The 18,514-nt window shown below is 39.5% G+C and overlaps 1 protein-coding gene across 1 annotated transcript in view; it reads left to right on the top strand.

Moving 5' to 3' along the window:
• Positions 1 to 18,514, top strand: part of ANO4 (anoctamin 4) — a 123,818-nt gene that overhangs the window by 87,957 nt on the left and 17,347 nt on the right. The window contains exons 14-19 of the mRNA XM_009894415.1: positions 1,609 to 1,691; positions 6,598 to 6,738; positions 9,379 to 9,543; positions 13,800 to 13,836; positions 16,420 to 16,531; positions 17,592 to 17,649. Coding sequence (XP_009892717.1) covers positions 1,609 to 1,691; positions 6,598 to 6,738; positions 9,379 to 9,543; positions 13,800 to 13,836; positions 16,420 to 16,531; positions 17,592 to 17,649 — 596 coding nt within the window. The remainder of the gene's footprint in view (positions 1 to 1,608; positions 1,692 to 6,597; positions 6,739 to 9,378; positions 9,544 to 13,799; positions 13,837 to 16,419; positions 16,532 to 17,591; positions 17,650 to 18,514) is intronic.

Raw genomic sequence — 18,514 nt, 5'->3', positions numbered from 1 at the left:
CTGAGAGGTTCATGCCTGTGGACTCATACGCCCACTCGAGTCCTGCTTCCAGCTGCTTTTTGGGATGAAAACAGAGTGGTAGTAATCAATCAGGCTTGTTTCTCTCAGGTCTCTAAAAAGTGCAGGGCTACTTGTTTAGCCTGTACAAAATAATTCACTATGAGCTGATAGGAGAGAAGCAGCTCCACCAGAAGACAAGTCAAGGAATGAACAATGTGGTGGTTAGCGGAGCCTCATTAGCACTTACTAGTTTTGCTGATCCCAGCCGATCATACTGCAAATATTACAAAAAGTCATAGACACATTAGGCTCAGGAGATTGAAATGACTTTCTTTATTAGATTAAATCAAAGCAGCCGGTTACCTGGTGTAACATAACTCCAGCTTTCAGAAAAAGGATGACATGATACATGAAAATGCCTTCAAACCAAGTAGCTGCCTCCTTAAACATGCTTTTGATATCTTACCTGATTTGCTCAAAGTGTTTGTTTTCTAAGCATATCTTAGCTGCATTGACTAATACATTAAAATATAATCTTACTGGCTAAAAATTCACTTTCACCAAACTTATGCCCATGTTTAGTATCATGTCACATTGTAATCAATATGCTGCAATAGGGCAGATAGTCCATTAAGGAGATCCTTTTAGGACTGGATGTGGAACATATTGCCAGGCTATTGTGATACTGTTACAGCTGATACTGTGCTAGCTCACGAACAAAGAGGTTTATGTTCTCTGTGATTATCAGCCTGATGCTTTTCAGTGAGCAATAAAGGGAAGAGCCAAACTTCACAGTGGGAGAGGAAGCCTTTCCGCTGATTTGTGTTAGCTTTAGGCAGCTTCTACATTCTTTTAACAAAACAAATTTTAAAAGCTGTAACCATAAACAGGCAGTGTTAATCTCCAGAATATGAACGTATGATTTTATGACTGAGTGCTTTGTTGATTGCTCTTTCCATCACAAAATGGAAGCACAGTCATGTACAGGCATATTATACTATCTTGAACTCTCTCAATAAGGGCTGTACAGCACAGAATGTTTAATTGTCAGCTGTTAATGCCACACCACATACACACACTCATGTAGTGTAAAAGAAATTGCCTGGATTAGAAAGGTGTAAGACAGAAGTTCCAATTTCCTCAGCGGTACTCTACAGATTTGCACATGCACTGGAATGTGCTTCCTTTGGGTTCCAGTTACTGTGTATTGTAAATGGTCTTCAAAGAAGGAAAGTTACTGCTTTATCTAAAATGGCCCCAAGAAACCTTTAGCTGTGTCAAAAATCTGCTATATCTAGTAATGATGACTCACAGGAACAATTTTATTCTTTGAGAGTCCTCCCTTGGTTGGTTAGCAATTAAACATTCTCATTTAGCACTAAATGAAATCTGTAAAGCCTCAATCATACTCGAAATAAGCAAAGTAATCCTTAGAAAGCAATGCATTTTGAAAGCAGTTTTGATCATCAGCATGATTTGCTGTTCAAAGGAACCCATTTATGCAAAGAAATGAAAATAATGTAACAGCTTCATTCAACAGTTCTGCGATAGTAGTTAACATTTTCTTGACTTAAAAATAATTTTGTGTTTTTTTTCTGTTTGCTCCAGCAACTGTTTTTCTGGAGTTTTGGAAAAGAAGGCGAGCAGTAATTGCTTATGACTGGGACTTGATAGACTGGGAAGAAGAAGAGGTTTGTATAAAAAAAAAATGTACTCCTTGATCTTTAACACAAAAAGATTTATTTAAAAATGTAAGCATGTTTTTCTTTTGGATTTATTTTCAATTCATTCTTCAAATCTTCTTAAACTAGAAAATAAGCATTTTTCTCCTCAGAAGTTTCCTCTGGAATGTGAAGAAACTTTCCCCAGGCCAAACTGTCCTCTCTTTTTACACCTTTGTAAATCTAAATTAATTTCAACATATCATTGGCTGTCATTGTGGGAGATTTCAGGAAAAAAATGCACTTTGGGCGAAGCTAACAAATTTTGCTTTTGAATCCAAGGAAATTCTTGACAGCCCAGAGTACCATGGATTTTGGCAAATGGGCTTTTAGCTATTCTTTCAGATAGCTGCTAAGAATACTGATGGAGAGAAAGCCTTGTGAGGCTTGTGCCAGCTTCTGAATGTTCAGGTGCTGGTTACCTAAGTATACAGTGCTGTGGAGAGACTGAGGGAGATGAACCAACTCTGTCAGTAGAGGAAATCTCCTTAGGAAGGAAACTCAACAATGAAAAGTAGCCTTAACCTTGTTCTGTGATGGTTACCAGAAAGAACTAGCATGCTCTTTGGACTGAGAGCTGAGGTCTAAATGGAGCTAGAAGGTTTTATTATGCAGGAGAAAAGCAAGATTCAGTGGGCGTGGTAGAAAAAGTGCTCCTCAGGTGGGATTTAGACGTACAGGTATCCACAGAGTCTACTCTCCTCCTTCTCTAGAGACTGTCCTGAAGCTCTTGGAGGGACTGTAAGAGGCTGCTGTAGTGGTCTCAATGCAGTTGAACTTCTATATTGCTGCCTCTGTGGAAGAATTCCCTTTTCATTAATCTTGCCAGCAGAGAAACAGACTTCTGAGTTATGGGATTTTTGTCTGTATGAAGCAATGTAGCTCAATGAGGCCATGAAACAGTACAATTGCTCATTTGCTGGTAGCTTTTTTTTTTTTAATGCTTAATGACTAAGAAAATAATCCAAGAACATAAAATGAGATAACTTACACAACTGGAAATTGGTTTCTTTATAGCAACGGGAACATCATTATTTGTGCACATATGCTGTCAAGTCTTGGTGATACTTCAGGACTTTTTTCATATGTTTAGAAAATACTCTAATACTGATTTAAGTCTCCTGAGTTTATTAGCCCGCTCTTCTTTTCTCTTCCCAATGCTGACGAGTCGCAGAGAGAGGCCACACTGAGATAGTCCTGCCTGAGGTTCAGATATTGATCAGGATTGAACTGCAGTGATCTTGTACACTCATGGCTAGTTGCAAAAAAGCCACTGCTGCTGATGCTGACAGCTAAGGCAGAAGACGGATGTACCAAAATGCGATTTCCAAGTCAGGATTACAGCTCAGTGTCCGTAGAATGAAAAGGAGCCTTTAATCTAACAAAATACACAAGCAAATACAGTGTGAGGCCCTTTTTATATTTTTCCCAGTAGGTCTTGTCTTGCAGATGCTTATAGTTTGGGATGTAATATATCTGCACCTTTTACCATTTAACCTTCCTGGATTTGGGATTTATGCTGATTTATAAAGCCATCCACCTGAATTTTTTATGATCGGTTAACTTACAAATATTGAATTTCCTGGTAAAGTTGTCCTTAAGCGATGTTTTGCTTTTCCTTTTTTTTTCTTCCATGGAATAATACTAAGTGATTTCTGGCTGCTGTGGTAATGCTTGGAAGAGCCTTTTGCTCAGGTGTGAGCACAACAGCTCCAAGCCCATTCAGAACAAATCACCATTGTGTTTCTCTTTCATCTTCGTGTGCATACCCACAACTCTGCTTGCAACATTGCTGCTACTATTGAAAGTGCATATCCTCTTGCAGAGCATGGAGGAAAGCTTCCCATGGAAGATTTGCTCTCTGCTTTCTAACCTTTTTTGGAAGAGCATTACCGTGTCTATGCAACTAAGCCCTTATCTGGAATAAACACTGAAAAGACAGAAGAGAGCAGAGTTGCTAGATTTTTCCTCTTCCAGTTAGAAAGCCTGTAAGAGCTTCTGGTGGTTGAAACTATCCTCATAGAAATGTGATGTGTTTATTTTATGATGTCTATCAAATAACATTGTTTTTTATTAGAGATGCTTATGTCCCACTGGCAGATTATTTCAGTTTGGCCTGCAGAAACATATGCATGTCTAATTTTCAGAGGATACCTGCTCCCTGCTGATGGTCAGCTGGTCTTTTATTCTCACACCAGGCTTTTTCCAATATGCTCTGTCAACAAGACCTTAGTCAGATGCCCTGGGGCAGTGGCAAGTGTACCTGCTCCAAAGCTGTTCATTGCACCTTCTCCCAGTTCTAGAGGGAGTTTTATATGTCTCTACAGCAGGAGGTGGCAGCCTTTTCATAAACAGTGTGCCAGATGGTACCTTTCTCACTCAAATTAGAGGTTAAAGATGCCAACAGGAACTCAATTGGCTGCTTCCCAAAGATTTATGGGACCAGTCATCAGAGCATCAGTATCTCATTGGCATTTGAGGCATTGGTTCCTCCTTTGTTCAGCTTTCAGTGGGATCCCAATGGTGGGAGCTGATTGCCCCCCAGAGGCATCTTCTCTGAAGATGCTACAGCTGCCAGTGCCCATACCTACTGGACAACTCAAACAGGTCTTTGCTTTAAGGTCAGCTCTACGGATCACTGCCTCATCTTCCTGAGTATCGAATGCTGCACTTTTTCATTGGCACTGAGGTCTTTGCAGGACTTTGCCCCTGAGACAGTCAAAACTTTGAAAGCAAGTGTCCCAGGTGAAAAAGTGTTGAGATCATTTCCCTGTTCTGTAGCTCGAAGTCCACACCTTCACTTTGCCATTGCCTTCAGCTGCAAGCAGGACGACCTGCAAACCACAAGCTTTGCACGGAGACTTAATTCTGGGAGTGCTATCATTGTGATAGCAATGTCCCAGTGATCAAGGTTCAGATTTTCAATCTTTTACAAATCCCTTTTCTACATCTGGGCTGTAGAGGACAATATATCCTTGGACTAGGAAGGACAGGACTTCTGCAAAAATTCACCTGTTGAAGGATTCACAAACCTCCTGGAAGAAAATGATATATTTCACAAAGAAATTTAGAGTAGCTCCTCTAGTGCAGAAAGATCTGGCCTAATGCAGTGGACATTAATCCATATTTGATACTCCAGAAATCAGTATGGTTTCTACTCTGCATAAAGAATTAGAATGATCCATGTTTGAGAAGTGGGAAGGAAGGAGTATGGTCTGTTTTATGTAGATTAAAAAATACACATCCTGTGGAGTTTGATCACAGAAGTTGTACATGTCAGTGAGATGTCAGTGAGAATTTTGTCTCCATAAGGTGAAAATTTCACTCCTAGAAATGCTGCTTTCTAATAAAATCACTGCTAATTAGCTTTCCTCTCCACATTCTATTCAGTTATCACTGGACAAAATCAGTCAAGTTCTTTTGTTAGCGATTTCAAAGAAATCAATTAAAGAGTTCTAATTACCACTTTAAGCCACAAGCTTTTGTTAATGAAGATTGTTATTTTTCTTAACATTATCTGCCATGTCTAGCTTTTGCTTGCTTTAATTTCCATTGTCAAATTGAAAAATAAGGTTTTGCTACAGAGGGAAATTTATTAATTCCTACCAACAATAGATTGAAAAAAAGAAACAGTTATAAGACTTCCTATCACTTTGCTATCACTTTTCTATTCTAAATGAAGAGACAAAGAAATGAAACAATGAGGATGATGGGAAGGAGAATTCAATCTGTTCAGATATGCAGCCTTGTGAATTCCTCATCGCTTTAGCTTTTCACCCAAGGAAGGCATGCCACTGCCCCTGCAGCGTCCAGGTCCCCCAGGCTGGGGACATGGGCTGAATGTGTTCTTGCTCTTTCAACCCTGCATATCTGGATTTCCTTTTCTTATAAATGAGGTGCAAGGTGGGCAACGTGGAGAGTACGTGGGTCTTGGCTGGGTGTGCAACAAGAAACCAAATGCTCAAAGTTCCTGGCACTCCCAGCTGAAATATGGCTTCTGTTGCTATTTACAGCATACTTTTTTCTTTCTCTTCAGTGTCACTCTCTTTATGTCATTAACCTCAGCCAGATACAGTACTGTTCACGTCCTGCCCCCAAGCTGTGCTCAGCATTGCTGAGTGTCATTAAACAGGCACAAAGGTTCATGCCAGAGTTTCATTTTTGTGTGGAGATGTATCTGTGAAAATAGCATTTGCATTATCTGAATTGGCTGGAGATTGTAGGAGATACCTAGATTCACTGGTGGATGGATATGGCAAGGACTTGCCTATAGTGCAGATTGTAATCAAACCTTGTCTTAGAGAGAGCTGCAGAGAAGAAAGGATTTCTTGTATATGACTCAGCTGGCAGAGGCCTTGCACGATCTACAGGGTACAATTCTCAAGTGCCCTGCTTCAGTGCCATCACACTGTCCTTCTGCGTGTCCCTGGCACACAGGAATACTATTTGCATTGTTTCTTTTGCTAGATTATGGTCTCCTCAGCAGCCTTCAGCCCTGATGTGTCAGGAACAGCTTGAACAAGGTAGAATAAGAGCTAGGTGTTATCCTACCTCCACAGAAACATGCTTAGCCTTTGTATATAGCTAATGTAGGGCTGGTTCCCTCAAGCACATACTTAGTTACACAGGCATTGCAGCTGAGCATACATGCCTCTTAACATCTTAATTTTTTAATACCATGTTACCAGGTTGCTGCTTGAATTTGAAAATTAACTGTATTGAGAAAGTGCCTTCAAAATTTGAAAGAATGAGACATGATTCTTTTTTTTTTTCAAAGATGTAATTCACAATAACAGTGATCTGATAAATGATCTGAAGTTTCCTACAGAACTTTCCTACCTGTGCTGTACATGAACATTGTCTGTCTGTTCTTTAGGAGGAAATACGTCCGCAGTTTGAAGCCAAGTACTCCAAGAAAGAACGAATGAACCCCATATCCGGGAAGCCAGAGCCTTATCAAGCATTTGCAGACAAATGCAGCAGGCTCATTGTTTCTGCATCTGGAATATTTTTTATGGTTTGAGAACTTTTATTTATTTACCAGTTGAAAAAGTACAAAATAACATTATGTCTGCTGAGGGAGTATGGAGATACTGGATATGACTGCTTGAAAGTGAAATAAGCTCTAGCATGTTTACTGAAGGATGAAAATCCGTATACAGTTAATCGCCTGAGTATCTGTAAAGTCCTACAGTAGTTTACTCTTCACCGAGTCTCACAGTTGGTTAAGTCTTTCTTTCAACATCCAGATTCGGGAGTACTATTAAGGCTATATGCATAAGGCTATATGTAGCTATACACATGCCGGAAAAGTGATGCTATCACATTTAGGCACCAACTTCAGCTGACTGAATTAACTCACTGATTTCTTTGCCTCCCTGTGTAGGCAGTGCAGAGTGATAGGGAGAGATGCCATGGAAGAGGCAGTTGTTCTCTGTAGACTCTACAGGGAACTTAACTAAGGTGCCCAGAGTGCTTAATGATGTTAATATCTCCTAGTTTTTTAGTATATTGCAGAGATAAGGAAAGAGGGTTCATATTCCTAGTGCAATTGAAATGGAGAAACCAATGTTCCTTGTCTAAATTGAGGCATCTCTCCCTCTTTCAAGGTGCAAAACTAAATGCAGCAGCAAAATCTCTCCTACCAGAGAGCTGCATGCACTTCTGCTGAAATGCTCCAATCCACTAACTTAACTGAATCTGCTATTTGCTGTTATATGACAACAGCAGTGGTAGGGTTGGTCTTGAAGACACAGTTTGCATCAACTCAGACCCTCATGGAATTTACTAGGGCTTTTCCAAGACGGTAGAAGATGATATGTGGGTATAACTTCAGGAGCTGTAGAGAGCCAGGTAGGTGAGCTAGCCCAGCAACTTTGTGTTTAAATGAGATGGGAGGGAACACAGCAGAGGGCTTGTAAGAAACTGATGGCTTCAAAATTGTCCAAAGCAGTCTTGGGCAAGAAAGGCAAGAAAATTATTGAGATGAATTGTGCGCTGGTACGTCAGGTGGATGGACAAAGACAACATGGAGAAACACTGGGCACGAGGAGCCAACATGCTGTTTGACTTAGCCCTTGAAGACACCTATATCTGCTCAGGACTGCAGTCTCTGCTCAGAATTGGTTCTACACTTGCAACATCTTGCATATTTTCCCTATGTTTTTTTCTTGAAGGGGGACAGTTGTCACTCCCTACCCTTTGCAAAGGCAGTAATTAATCTTCTTAGCCTAGTGACAGATCTTGCTCAAAGTGCCAGAGAGTAGCCTTGCTTGGAATTGCATGCACCACAAATGGTCCCCATAACAGTCCTTGAAACAGGACAACGATTATTTTCACTGAAGGTATTTTTTATTGCTGCATAGCATAGGCTTCCAATGAGTTAGAAAAACTCTGAATTTTCCCCCATTTACAAAAAAATATTCCTTAAAAATTACAGCTTTAAGCAAAGGAGATACATACTTACCAAAATTTCAGGTTAGAGCAGTTTTCAAAATTCCACAGCATTGTGTAGTTACCAATACAGCTTGAACCAGGTCAGTGGTTCCCTGTTGAGAAAGGAAAGTGGTCCTTCTTCTCCTCAACACTATGCAGGGAATCCGGAGACAATACTTCACATTCATACACACTTTTTTTTCCTTCTGCACTGGGATTATGTCAATCAATTTGGTAACTAATGAAATACGAAACCAGCTTGGTTAGCATTCAGTGTTTTCAAAATCATTTTGCCCATTCAATTAGCTTAGATATAGTTCAGTTTTGATAGGTTTACGCTGACTATGCATAACCTTGAAATACACCCATCTTTTGCAAATAATCATCTGTCTTCTACTGACAGAAGTAGACAACTAATCCTCCTTATCTAATAAGTTATCTAACAGGTACTGTGTCAGAGTTTCTATGAGATGAGTCAACCATGCTAATTCCCAACTGTTTGTCCTTTAGGTGGCTTGCTAAACTGTGGCATAAATTGGTCACAATGGAAAACAGTTGTCATTTAGTGCTCAACTGTTGTATGTGGGACATCAAGTGATTTAGCAGCCTGGCTCAGCTGCAGGGCTTTCATGTTATAACTGTCACGTTTGCTGAAAGCCTCATCAGAGAAGAAATTACAAGGGCAATTGAATTTGTTACCTTCCCTAGGTAGAATCGTTCCAGACCTGTAGCAAGAAACAGCTTGCCAGGGTAGCTTGCCAGGGTTCTTGCTGAAGCAGTGCTTACAAATGGAGACATTTTTTTCTGTAAGTGTGAAGTCCACCAAAGCACAAAATCCATGCCAAATATGACACCATCAAGCTGGGACGTCAGCTTGAGACTAGCCTTTGCACATTGGGGAACATACATGTACGGAAATTTTCTAGTTCCTGGAGCTCGCAACACTGTTTCCCGCATTAACGCTAAGGAAGAGGTATATTTTGAAGAAAATATTTAAAACTAAAAATTATTTTAACATGATTTCAAAGATATTTTGCATTATGGAAAATAAAAAGGACTTCACAATAAGAAGAATATTCGTGTTGAAACCTTTATCTGGAATTAAAATGGATGCATTTTTCAAGTATCTAATTGTTTTAGTTTCCACAGTTTCAGGGAGGAGTTAACTCCTGTTCTATTGAAAGTTTTCAGGTTCTTCTCTCTGATTTTTTTCTTCCTTTAGATCTGTGTGGTGATTGCTGCTGTTTTTGGCATTGTTATTTACCGTGTTGTGACTGTCAGCACTTTTGCTGCCTTTAAGTGGGCTTTAATCAGGAATAACTCTCAGGTTGCAACTACAGGGACTGCAGTGTGCATCAACTTTTGCATCATCATGCTACTGAATGTGGTGAGTAAAACTAACTTATCCAAAGTTATCTGCGAGCCATCAGATCAGTAGACAGCCTGCAGACCACCAAATGCTTTCGGTTCCTTTTTCAGCACGAATGGAGTGTCTTGCTAAGACAGACATGACGTTATTGTTTATAGGCATAATTCACTATTTATGTAAAGTATAATTCCAAACCTAAAACGTTATGTAATGCGTGCTTGAATGTTCTAAAAAATATTTTAAGGAGACATGCCCATACTCCTGTTTATCCTCTGCCTCTTTTTTTCCTTTTATATGTTTGCAGGTTTCAGCCCACTTCATTAATATTCTGCTTTTTAGTTAGTGTTTTGATGTTATTTTTTAAATACGGTTGCCAGCCTTAATTCTTATTTATACTAGTGTCAGTAATTCCAGCTTCAGTTTTCACAGTATTTTACCAGTAAGGATATGCATATACAGACACCATGTCCATATGCAGAACTCCCTTGGGCTGAAAACTTTATTAGACTTGAGCAGACATGACTTGTTCCATGAGCTGCCTCTGGCCTTTGCCAGGGTGCACCAGAGACATGCTTAGGGTGCATTGTAGAGATCTGACTGGCTGAGGTCAGGTTATCTTTGTGAATTGGTTTGGAACCAGACTTGGGATATAGACAAAAATGGAATTTCTATGTGGTAACAGTCCTAGTTAGACAGTATAGCATAGATTAGCTGGGGAATGAGTTTCGTCCTTCCATCAAGATGCAAGTACTTCTGTATATTGCTGTGATAGCAATGTGTCATCTATTAGTTGCTTTTGGCAAGAGGTATATGGCCTTTTGCTATAAGGTTTGTGTCAACTGACGTTATAAGAATGCATTTTAAGGTGGAGGAGGGATCAACCTACAAACCATCCAGGTACTGAAGCCAGAGTATCTCTACCCACTCAGCAGCAAGTGTCTTCTGCAAAAAGCATGTTAGGCTTTGCTCCAGGAGGTATGCTGACTTACTTCCTTGGGGAAGTAGGAGATGTTATTTCAGGCCTGCACATTTCCAAGTGCTAGCTTGAAGACTACTTTCTTTCCTGTGCAATACCCAAGCATTTCCATCATCTAACGATTGATTTTAACAGCCCCTCATTGATATAGCAGGAAATTACAAGAGGCTTTGCTGCAGGACTTCACTTCTCCCTTTGGCCTAGGCAAGACTGGATTGGTGATTAGGACAGTCTATCAAGAACTGTGGACTTTCCTATTTTTTTCCTAAGGTGGGACTATAGGCTGAGAAAGGACAGAAAGAAGAAAGCTGTTATTCTCCCTGACTTTGTAGCAAGGGCTCTCTTCTTTTATGTTATTTTTGGTTTATTGTTTGTTGTCTGCAGCTTTTGGGGGTTTTCTTTAATCCACCTAGAGCACACAATAAGCATAGAAGAAATAAAAAGAAAACTATATATAGCTATGTCAGTACAACATCCATTTCCAAGCTCTCAGTATAAGTCATTGTATATGCAGTGAAGCAGCAACAAAGAAATACTGCACAAACAAAATTATTTGGTTCTCAAAGAGTTTTACAGCTTAGAGAAATTTTTAAAATAATGTTAGATGGCTTGAAGGTGCCTTTTGAGAAACTTTGTTTTGTTTCCTAAAATACATCAAATAGAGCACTGCAAAGATGGATTTCTTAAGCCTTATACTCATTACCATGAAATAAACACCACAGCCTTAGATGTGGATATAGCTCATGGAAACAAAAGATCTCCAAAATATGAAACCGCATGAGCTTTTCAAAAGAAGGACTTAAGAACATAATCCCTCACTTCCCATGATGGATTAATGTAGTTTACTGAAGGACAGTAATGGGATTTCTTTTGAAAAAAAAAAAACAAAAAAAAACCAAAAAAAACCCAACCACAAAACAAACATTTCCTCAGGAGCAGTTCAGGTAGTTGAATCCTCTACAAACCGTGACTCAGGAAAAGTAGCCAGAGAGCAAGCAAAGCTACAGTAATAAACCAGAATGCACCAAGATGTTTATAACAGTAGGGAATTCACTGCTAGGAAGCCTGGAAAACCACCAGTGATTCTGATATGAGGTGACAACCTCTCTAAGCATCAGGGGAAAGGTCTAGACTAAAGTAACTTCTAGACTGGATGCTCTGAGAGCAATGTACATACACCGACGCATCCATCATGACAAAATGAGATGACCTTCAGGCATAATGTCCCCCAGATAATCCTGCAGCCTGGGAACAATCATTAGCTTTACCTAGGTTAATAAAACCTGTTAATTCCGGTGATATCACCCACAGAAAATATGAGCACAGAACAACTTATGATGCTAAACAAGGCCCCTTGGGACTAGTAGTGATAAGCTGCAGTAGCAGATAATTAGATCCAAATATTGTTAACAGAATCTCTAACACAGTCTTACTGTTCCAGGAGGAATAGCAACAAAATACAGTTTTGATACACCCTTCTTCAGAGCAATGTATATTTATAAGATAGCACACTCCCCACTGGGATCAGGATATAAACCACCCAGACATTTCACACTTTTACAGTTGCCCTTAAGAGATGCTTTTAAACCTAGAAGAAAACACCTTTTTCATTACTTGAAACAAAACTGTTTACTCCAACAACAGCAAAAAGCTATTCTAAGCTAGAAGTGGTTGCTAACACAGATGAGATAATTCAGGATGACTTCAGTTCTTAAGCAGGCAGTTTGATCTGTAAATTGTACCTAACTCAGTTGAAGCGAGAATTTATAAGGATAACTGCAAATGAAAAGAAACATTGCTGATACACACTTTAGGAATAAGTAAGTACTTGAGCCTGAAATATGAGGAGCTTTGTATCCCTGTAGGCATCAGTGAGAGTTAAGGACATTTAGTGTTTTGTAGGAAGAAGCTCCAGACTCATTTAAAGCAAATGGAAATCATTGTATTAAGTTACACTAATACTGATGTTGGTGGTGATATACTTTATAGGTTGAAAAACCATTTGCAAATACTAATTGTGAAAACCCTCCAAGTTAGTTTATGTAAGCTTTATGAAGTTAGCAGTCTGAGAGCATGGTATCTGTTGAGCACAGAAAGTACCACTTAGGATTTAGAATGTCACTGGCTCAGAGTAAGAAATGTGTCTGATGGTGGGGATTACTAAAGACTTTCTCTGAAGCAACCCTGTGTCCCCAGTGCCTTTCAGCACCAAAAAAATCCCAAACAAAACTAAAAAGCCCAGAATACCCAACATACCAAGCGTGCACTTACTAGGGTGATTTTTTTTTGTGAGATAAATGTTCCATAAGTAACTAAAAAAAATTTCGATTGAACTATTGTTCTGCTTTGTGTTTTTGGAAAAGTTATCTGACCCTTTTTCACTGTATATTTAAAACAGGGAAAGTGATGGCATTTTGTGCCCTTGTCGCCAAGAAGGCCAATAGTATCCTGGGGCACACTAAAAATAGCGTGGCCAGCAGGTCGAGGGAGGTCATCCTCCCCCTCTGCTCTGCCATGGTGAGGCCACATCTGTAGTACTGTGTCCAGTTCTGGGCTCCCCAGTTCAAGAAAGACAGGGAACTACTGGAGAGAGTCCAGCAGAGGCTACAAAGATGATCAAGGGAATCGAGCAGCTCTCTTATGAGGAAAGGCTGAGAGATCCGGGTCTGTTTAGCCTGGACAAGAGAAGACTGAGAGGGGATCTCATCAATGCTTATAAATATCTAAAGGGCAGGTGTCAAGAGGATGGGGCCAGACTCTTTTCACTGGTGCCCAGCGACATGCCCAGAGACAGGCCAAGGGGCAATGGACATGAACTGGAACACAGGAAATTTCATCTCAACATGAGTAAAAACTTCTTTACTTTGAGGGTGACAAAGCACTGGCACAGGCTGCCCAGAGAGGTGGTGGAGTCTCCTTCTCTGGAGATATTCAAAGCCCACCTGGATGCGTTCCTGTCCAACCTACTCAAAGTGAACCTGCTCTGGCAGCGGGGTTGGACTAGATGATCTCTGAAGGTGCCTTCCAACCACTACCATTCTGTGATTCTGTGATTTTTGTTCTCATATATTGTGGATGAAAAGGGCTGAGTATAAGCTTTAAAAATATTACCATTCCTTGCTTGATTATATCGGTATTGCATTATTACTATATAGCTTTATTGTCATCATTATCAGAACATTACAGAGACCATCTGGATGTCAGATTTAACATGTAAGAGAAGTTATTCTGCCTAGAAAGCAGTTCTATATTTTTGAGCTGGTCACATATCTAAGAGACTGTTTCTTCTCTGTTACAGCTGTATGAAAAAGTTGCTCTTTTCCTGACAAATTTAGGTAAGCAATGTTGACTACAAAATTGAATGATATTGTACTGATTTTTTGGTCCCTATACTGTGATAGCATTCAAACTGTCTGTATAAATATGAAAAATCCTGATTAATTTGCAATCTATAGGAATTAATGTTTTTCTTAAGTTTATTATAAGGGAGTATATAAACTAAGTTATAGTGCCATTCAATTAGTGGTGACAACAATCACCCACCTATGCTTGGTTCTTGTTCCAACCCCTTACCTTGTAAGAACTTCAACAAATTGTTACCCTGGGAGGAACAGCATGAGTTTTCAGAAAAACTGAGCGCTCACAACCCCCAGGTTTTTTAAGGACCTGGAAATGGGGGGAATCACTTCTGGAAGCCAAATTTATCCCTTGAAACCAAGGTGCTTATTGACTATCAAACATATGCCTTTAAGAAGGGCGTTGATTTGGAGGGAAAATGACTAGGTGACACATCAACTCTACCAACACCTAAACTCTAATGGTGTTCCAAGTTTCTGTAATCTTTTCAGCTCACCCATAAAGGTGATCTTTATGCTAGAATAAGGACAACATGTTTTCTAAGGACAGCATGTACTCTCACTGGTGTAGTAATAGGCTATCACTCATATATCCATGGTTTAGGCAGAGTCTCTGGAGATCCTGATCATGCTTGAAGATTGCAGTAGTTTGTGGCAATTGGCAAGGGTTCCTTATCGTCAAGAAGCCTGAAATGAGACCATTGCTGAAGGCCTATTAAGCAAAGCATATTTTGGCATGTGTAGAAGTGGTTTGAGGAGATTACTTTGAGTTTCTGCGTACCTGTGTACATTGATAATGTTCAGTAAGGTATTTTGGACTGGGTGGAGAGATTTTGGTGTCTGCTCAGAGGCCGCACACAGCTGATTTTACCTAGTGTCAGGGCTTTTCTACATCTGGGAAGTCATAGGTGATGTGTTCAAAGCACTTCTGTGTAAGATAGCGTTTTATTCTGTTATTTTTTATTAGATTAAGAGTCCTCATTTGTATGTTGTAAATTTATAGTATTTTTGCCGTCCTGTATCAATGGAAAAGATACCTGCTAGTTACAGTTGAGAAATATGGCTTTCAAGTATGTGATTTACACAGGCTATGCCCTTTTACTCCTTGTGACACCCTGGGGGCAGTATGATATGGTCTAGAGACCTTGAAACTTGATGACTTTTTGCCAGGTTATCATCAAGGTAGGTTTGCTTCTTGTAGCCTGTACAGAAAGCACTTGTATGAAAACTCAGTGGGTCAATCTGTTCCGACAGTGTTCAGACTGTTTTGTGACTTTTACTCTGATGGCCTAAGTAGCTGATTTGGTTTGAACGATCTTTATCGGTGTAATAAGCTGAGAGTGGCATTGGCAGCAAAGCTACATTCAGATTGTCCTTCTTCAGCCTTTACATGACCTTTTCCAGAGCTCATGTACGTGATTTTTCAGAGCATTGCCATTTTCTCTGATGGGCATATGAGCAAAGCTGCAACTGCAGCAGCCTTGTTAAAGTGAAACTTGTCCTTCCCACAGATTGATGTCAAAAATCCACGATGCTTTATTTCTTTCTGCTTAGCTAAATATGTATATACTGGCATACACACGAACTTACATTTCTTGACAGGCATTTCCAAATCACTAGCACGGTTAGTTTATGGTCTGGTTTATCATTTTGTTGATGCATCTATTTGAAATTTCCTCATGGCTAGGGTGGCTCTAATTAAAGAGAGTCTAGTTTATCATTGTTTCTGTACTTCCAGTACATCAGTCTGGAAGTAGTATGAGTACGACCATTATGATACTCAGAGTCACCATTAGTACCTCCACTTCTCCTCTGATTACTGCTGTTCACAGCAATGGTTGACTAATAAGCTCCTGCCAACTGAAAAGTAGTTCCAGGACATGGTACTTGTGTATTGGCATAGAAGTTGTTTTGTTAACATCTGTCTTGGTATCTCTTTAGGTGGAGATTAAGGGCCTACCTGAATTGAAGAGTATGTTTTCCCCTTCCCCATTTGCCTTACCCGATCCGTTGCAAAATATGTTTTCTCAGTCTTCGGTGATGAGCTTCCTGGGACAAGGAAAGGGAGTCATGCAGTGGCCCTCCACTGATACCTGTGTAGAGTCCTTAGATGCCAGCATGGCAGGAAAATCCATGAAACAGAATTACAAGGAGGATTTACTCCAGTTCAGTGTGACATCTCTAACTAAAAGGCTTGTAGTGGGGTGCTTCCTGGCCATGTCATTATGGTAGGTTGCAGAAAAGGAAACAAGAGAAGAGCCTGAGCCTGTAAAACACACAGTAATCCAGGAGGGATGTTTAATACACACATTAGCTCAACCACTTTCTTACAGTCTCCTGGGAATATACATATTCAGATATCAGAAGAGATTTTTAAGAGTCTTTCCAAGCTTGCTTGCTGTGTGCTGCTTTTGGATATAATTTCTTCTGTCAGCTTATATTTTGAAATCAGCAGGCAAATATACAAATACATTCCAGTTTCTGATAGGTGCCTGCAGCCTTTGTGCCAAGAGAATTGTTAATCTGATTAAACCTCTCAAACTGTGCTCTCTTTCTTCACAGAGCAGCCTCGTACTGAATCCGAGTGGGAGAACAGCTTCACTCTGAAAATGTTTCTTTTTCAGTTTGTCAATCTGAACAGCTCTACCTTTTATATAGCATTCTTCCTTGGAAGGTAGGATTGAGATCTGCACCTTTGTATGTGCAAAATGAAGTAGAGAGAAGAAATAAAATTGACTGTAATGAAACAAAATGGGACCATATTATCACACATCTCAAAATGCAAATTCCATACTAGCAACAGGACAGATTGCAGTTTTATTTTCCTTTCAAAAGCCCAGAAACAGACAAGCAGTTTTCATTTCCAAGCATCATATTGGCTCAATGCTAACTCTTAACAATTTCACTACTGGGAACTGGTGCATCCCACAATACTATACATGGAGATCACTTCACCCTGTCTTTATGTGCGTGATTTTTACAGGTAAATAAATAACACTGTGTCTTTTTCTTTCAGAATAAAATAGACTAGAGTAGAATAGCATAGAATAGTTCAGTTGGAAGGGACCGCAATGATCATCTAGTCCAACTGCCTGAATGCTTTGCTTCTTCTATTGTATGATTTGAAGAGGGAATTATGAGCTCTCAGTTGAGTTTTTTCCACAGAAAATGAAAAATATATATATTTATATGTCTCTTTCTACAAGTCCTCTAAAAGCAGAAGAGCCCTTGAGTAGAGAAGGCTTGACTAGAAGAATCCATCAGTATGGATTATTTGCATGTGGGAAGTTGTGGGAATCATTTTGGCAGAAAACATGGGAGAATAGTATGAAAATTATCTTTTCCTAATGAAAACTAACATTTTCACAGATTTCACAGAAAGGCAGATATCACAGCCCACATTATGGTGTAAAGAAATGGACTGGCATTTGAAAGCCGTTTTCCAAACTGACATAAACAGTTTTATTCAGATTTTTTCTCTTCTCTGCATATGCTGAATATCCAGCAGCAGAGTATTTGGTATTGATATAAACCTGGAAGTAAAAATATACTTAGCCCTCCATGGGAATTATTCCAGGAATCCCCCAAAAGTATTTTTTTGCTGCATAATGTCTTTTATATTTATAACAGTCACAGTAAGATGACATTAGATTGAAACAACAGTGTGAGCTTTCTTCTGCTACTGTGAACAGACTGCTTATACAACATAGTTGATGTATATTCCTGTGTTAAAGATTTACAGGACACCCTGGTGCCTACTTAAGGCTGATAAACCGGTGGAGACTGGAAGAGGTGAGTGTTCGCTAAGTACACGCTGTTTTATCTGCTGCCCACAGATGCAGTGAATGCAAGCAGGGGCAGACATATAACTCTGTCCAGGTATTTTTGAGTGTGTTATTGGGTTTTCAGTTGCTGACTCCACACTACTGACACTCTACCATCTCCTACAAAAACATCTACATATTGATATGTATGAGCTTTTCAGTGCTAGCAGTTTCAGTATTTGCATCATGTTTGGATAGTGGTGTCAAATGGTTTAAACTTTACTCACATTTTTATGTTGGAAATATTTTGTCTTTGATATGAATCAGTCAGATATGAATCTAATGACTTTTTGTTTCTAAAAAATCCTCTCCTCTCAGCCCTGCTGACCAGCGAGCTAAAGTAATAAACTCATAACTTAAAAATCCAGACACATAAAATGTATTTGAAAGTTGACCAAAACAACTGAACAAAGTTCCCAAAAGAGCTACTGGCACAATGTTCCATGTCTATAAAACCAAACATATTTGGAGAGCAATGAGGGATTGGCTTTGCAAGTGGCTCAAGGGCCAGTCCCATTTTTTTGGCAAATACATTCAGAATTCAAAAACCATTTGACAGTTATTGGAGGTGAATAGCATCAGTTTCTGGATCGCTCACGTAGCTTCCAGTGCTGCTATTTGCACACTCAAATCCCATGATTTCTTTCCTGTTTCGCAGCTGAAAAACTGAAACAGCTTTGCAAATACATGACAAATGGCAAGTAGAAAATGCGGGTCTTACATGACCAATATGAATTTACAAACACATAAAAATTTTGGTTAACAGAGGTCATCCAAACACTAGCAAAAAAAAACCCAAACAAACAAAAAACACCAAACCCAAGAATAATATA

The sequence above is a fragment of the Charadrius vociferus genome, unplaced genomic scaffold (assembly GCF_000708025.1).
Source record: "Charadrius vociferus isolate BGI_N301 unplaced genomic scaffold, ASM70802v2 scaffold871, whole genome shotgun sequence".
NCBI lineage: Eukaryota > Metazoa > Chordata > Aves > Charadriiformes > Charadriidae > Charadrius > Charadrius vociferus.
This window is presented reverse-complemented; position numbering and strand designations above follow the sequence as displayed.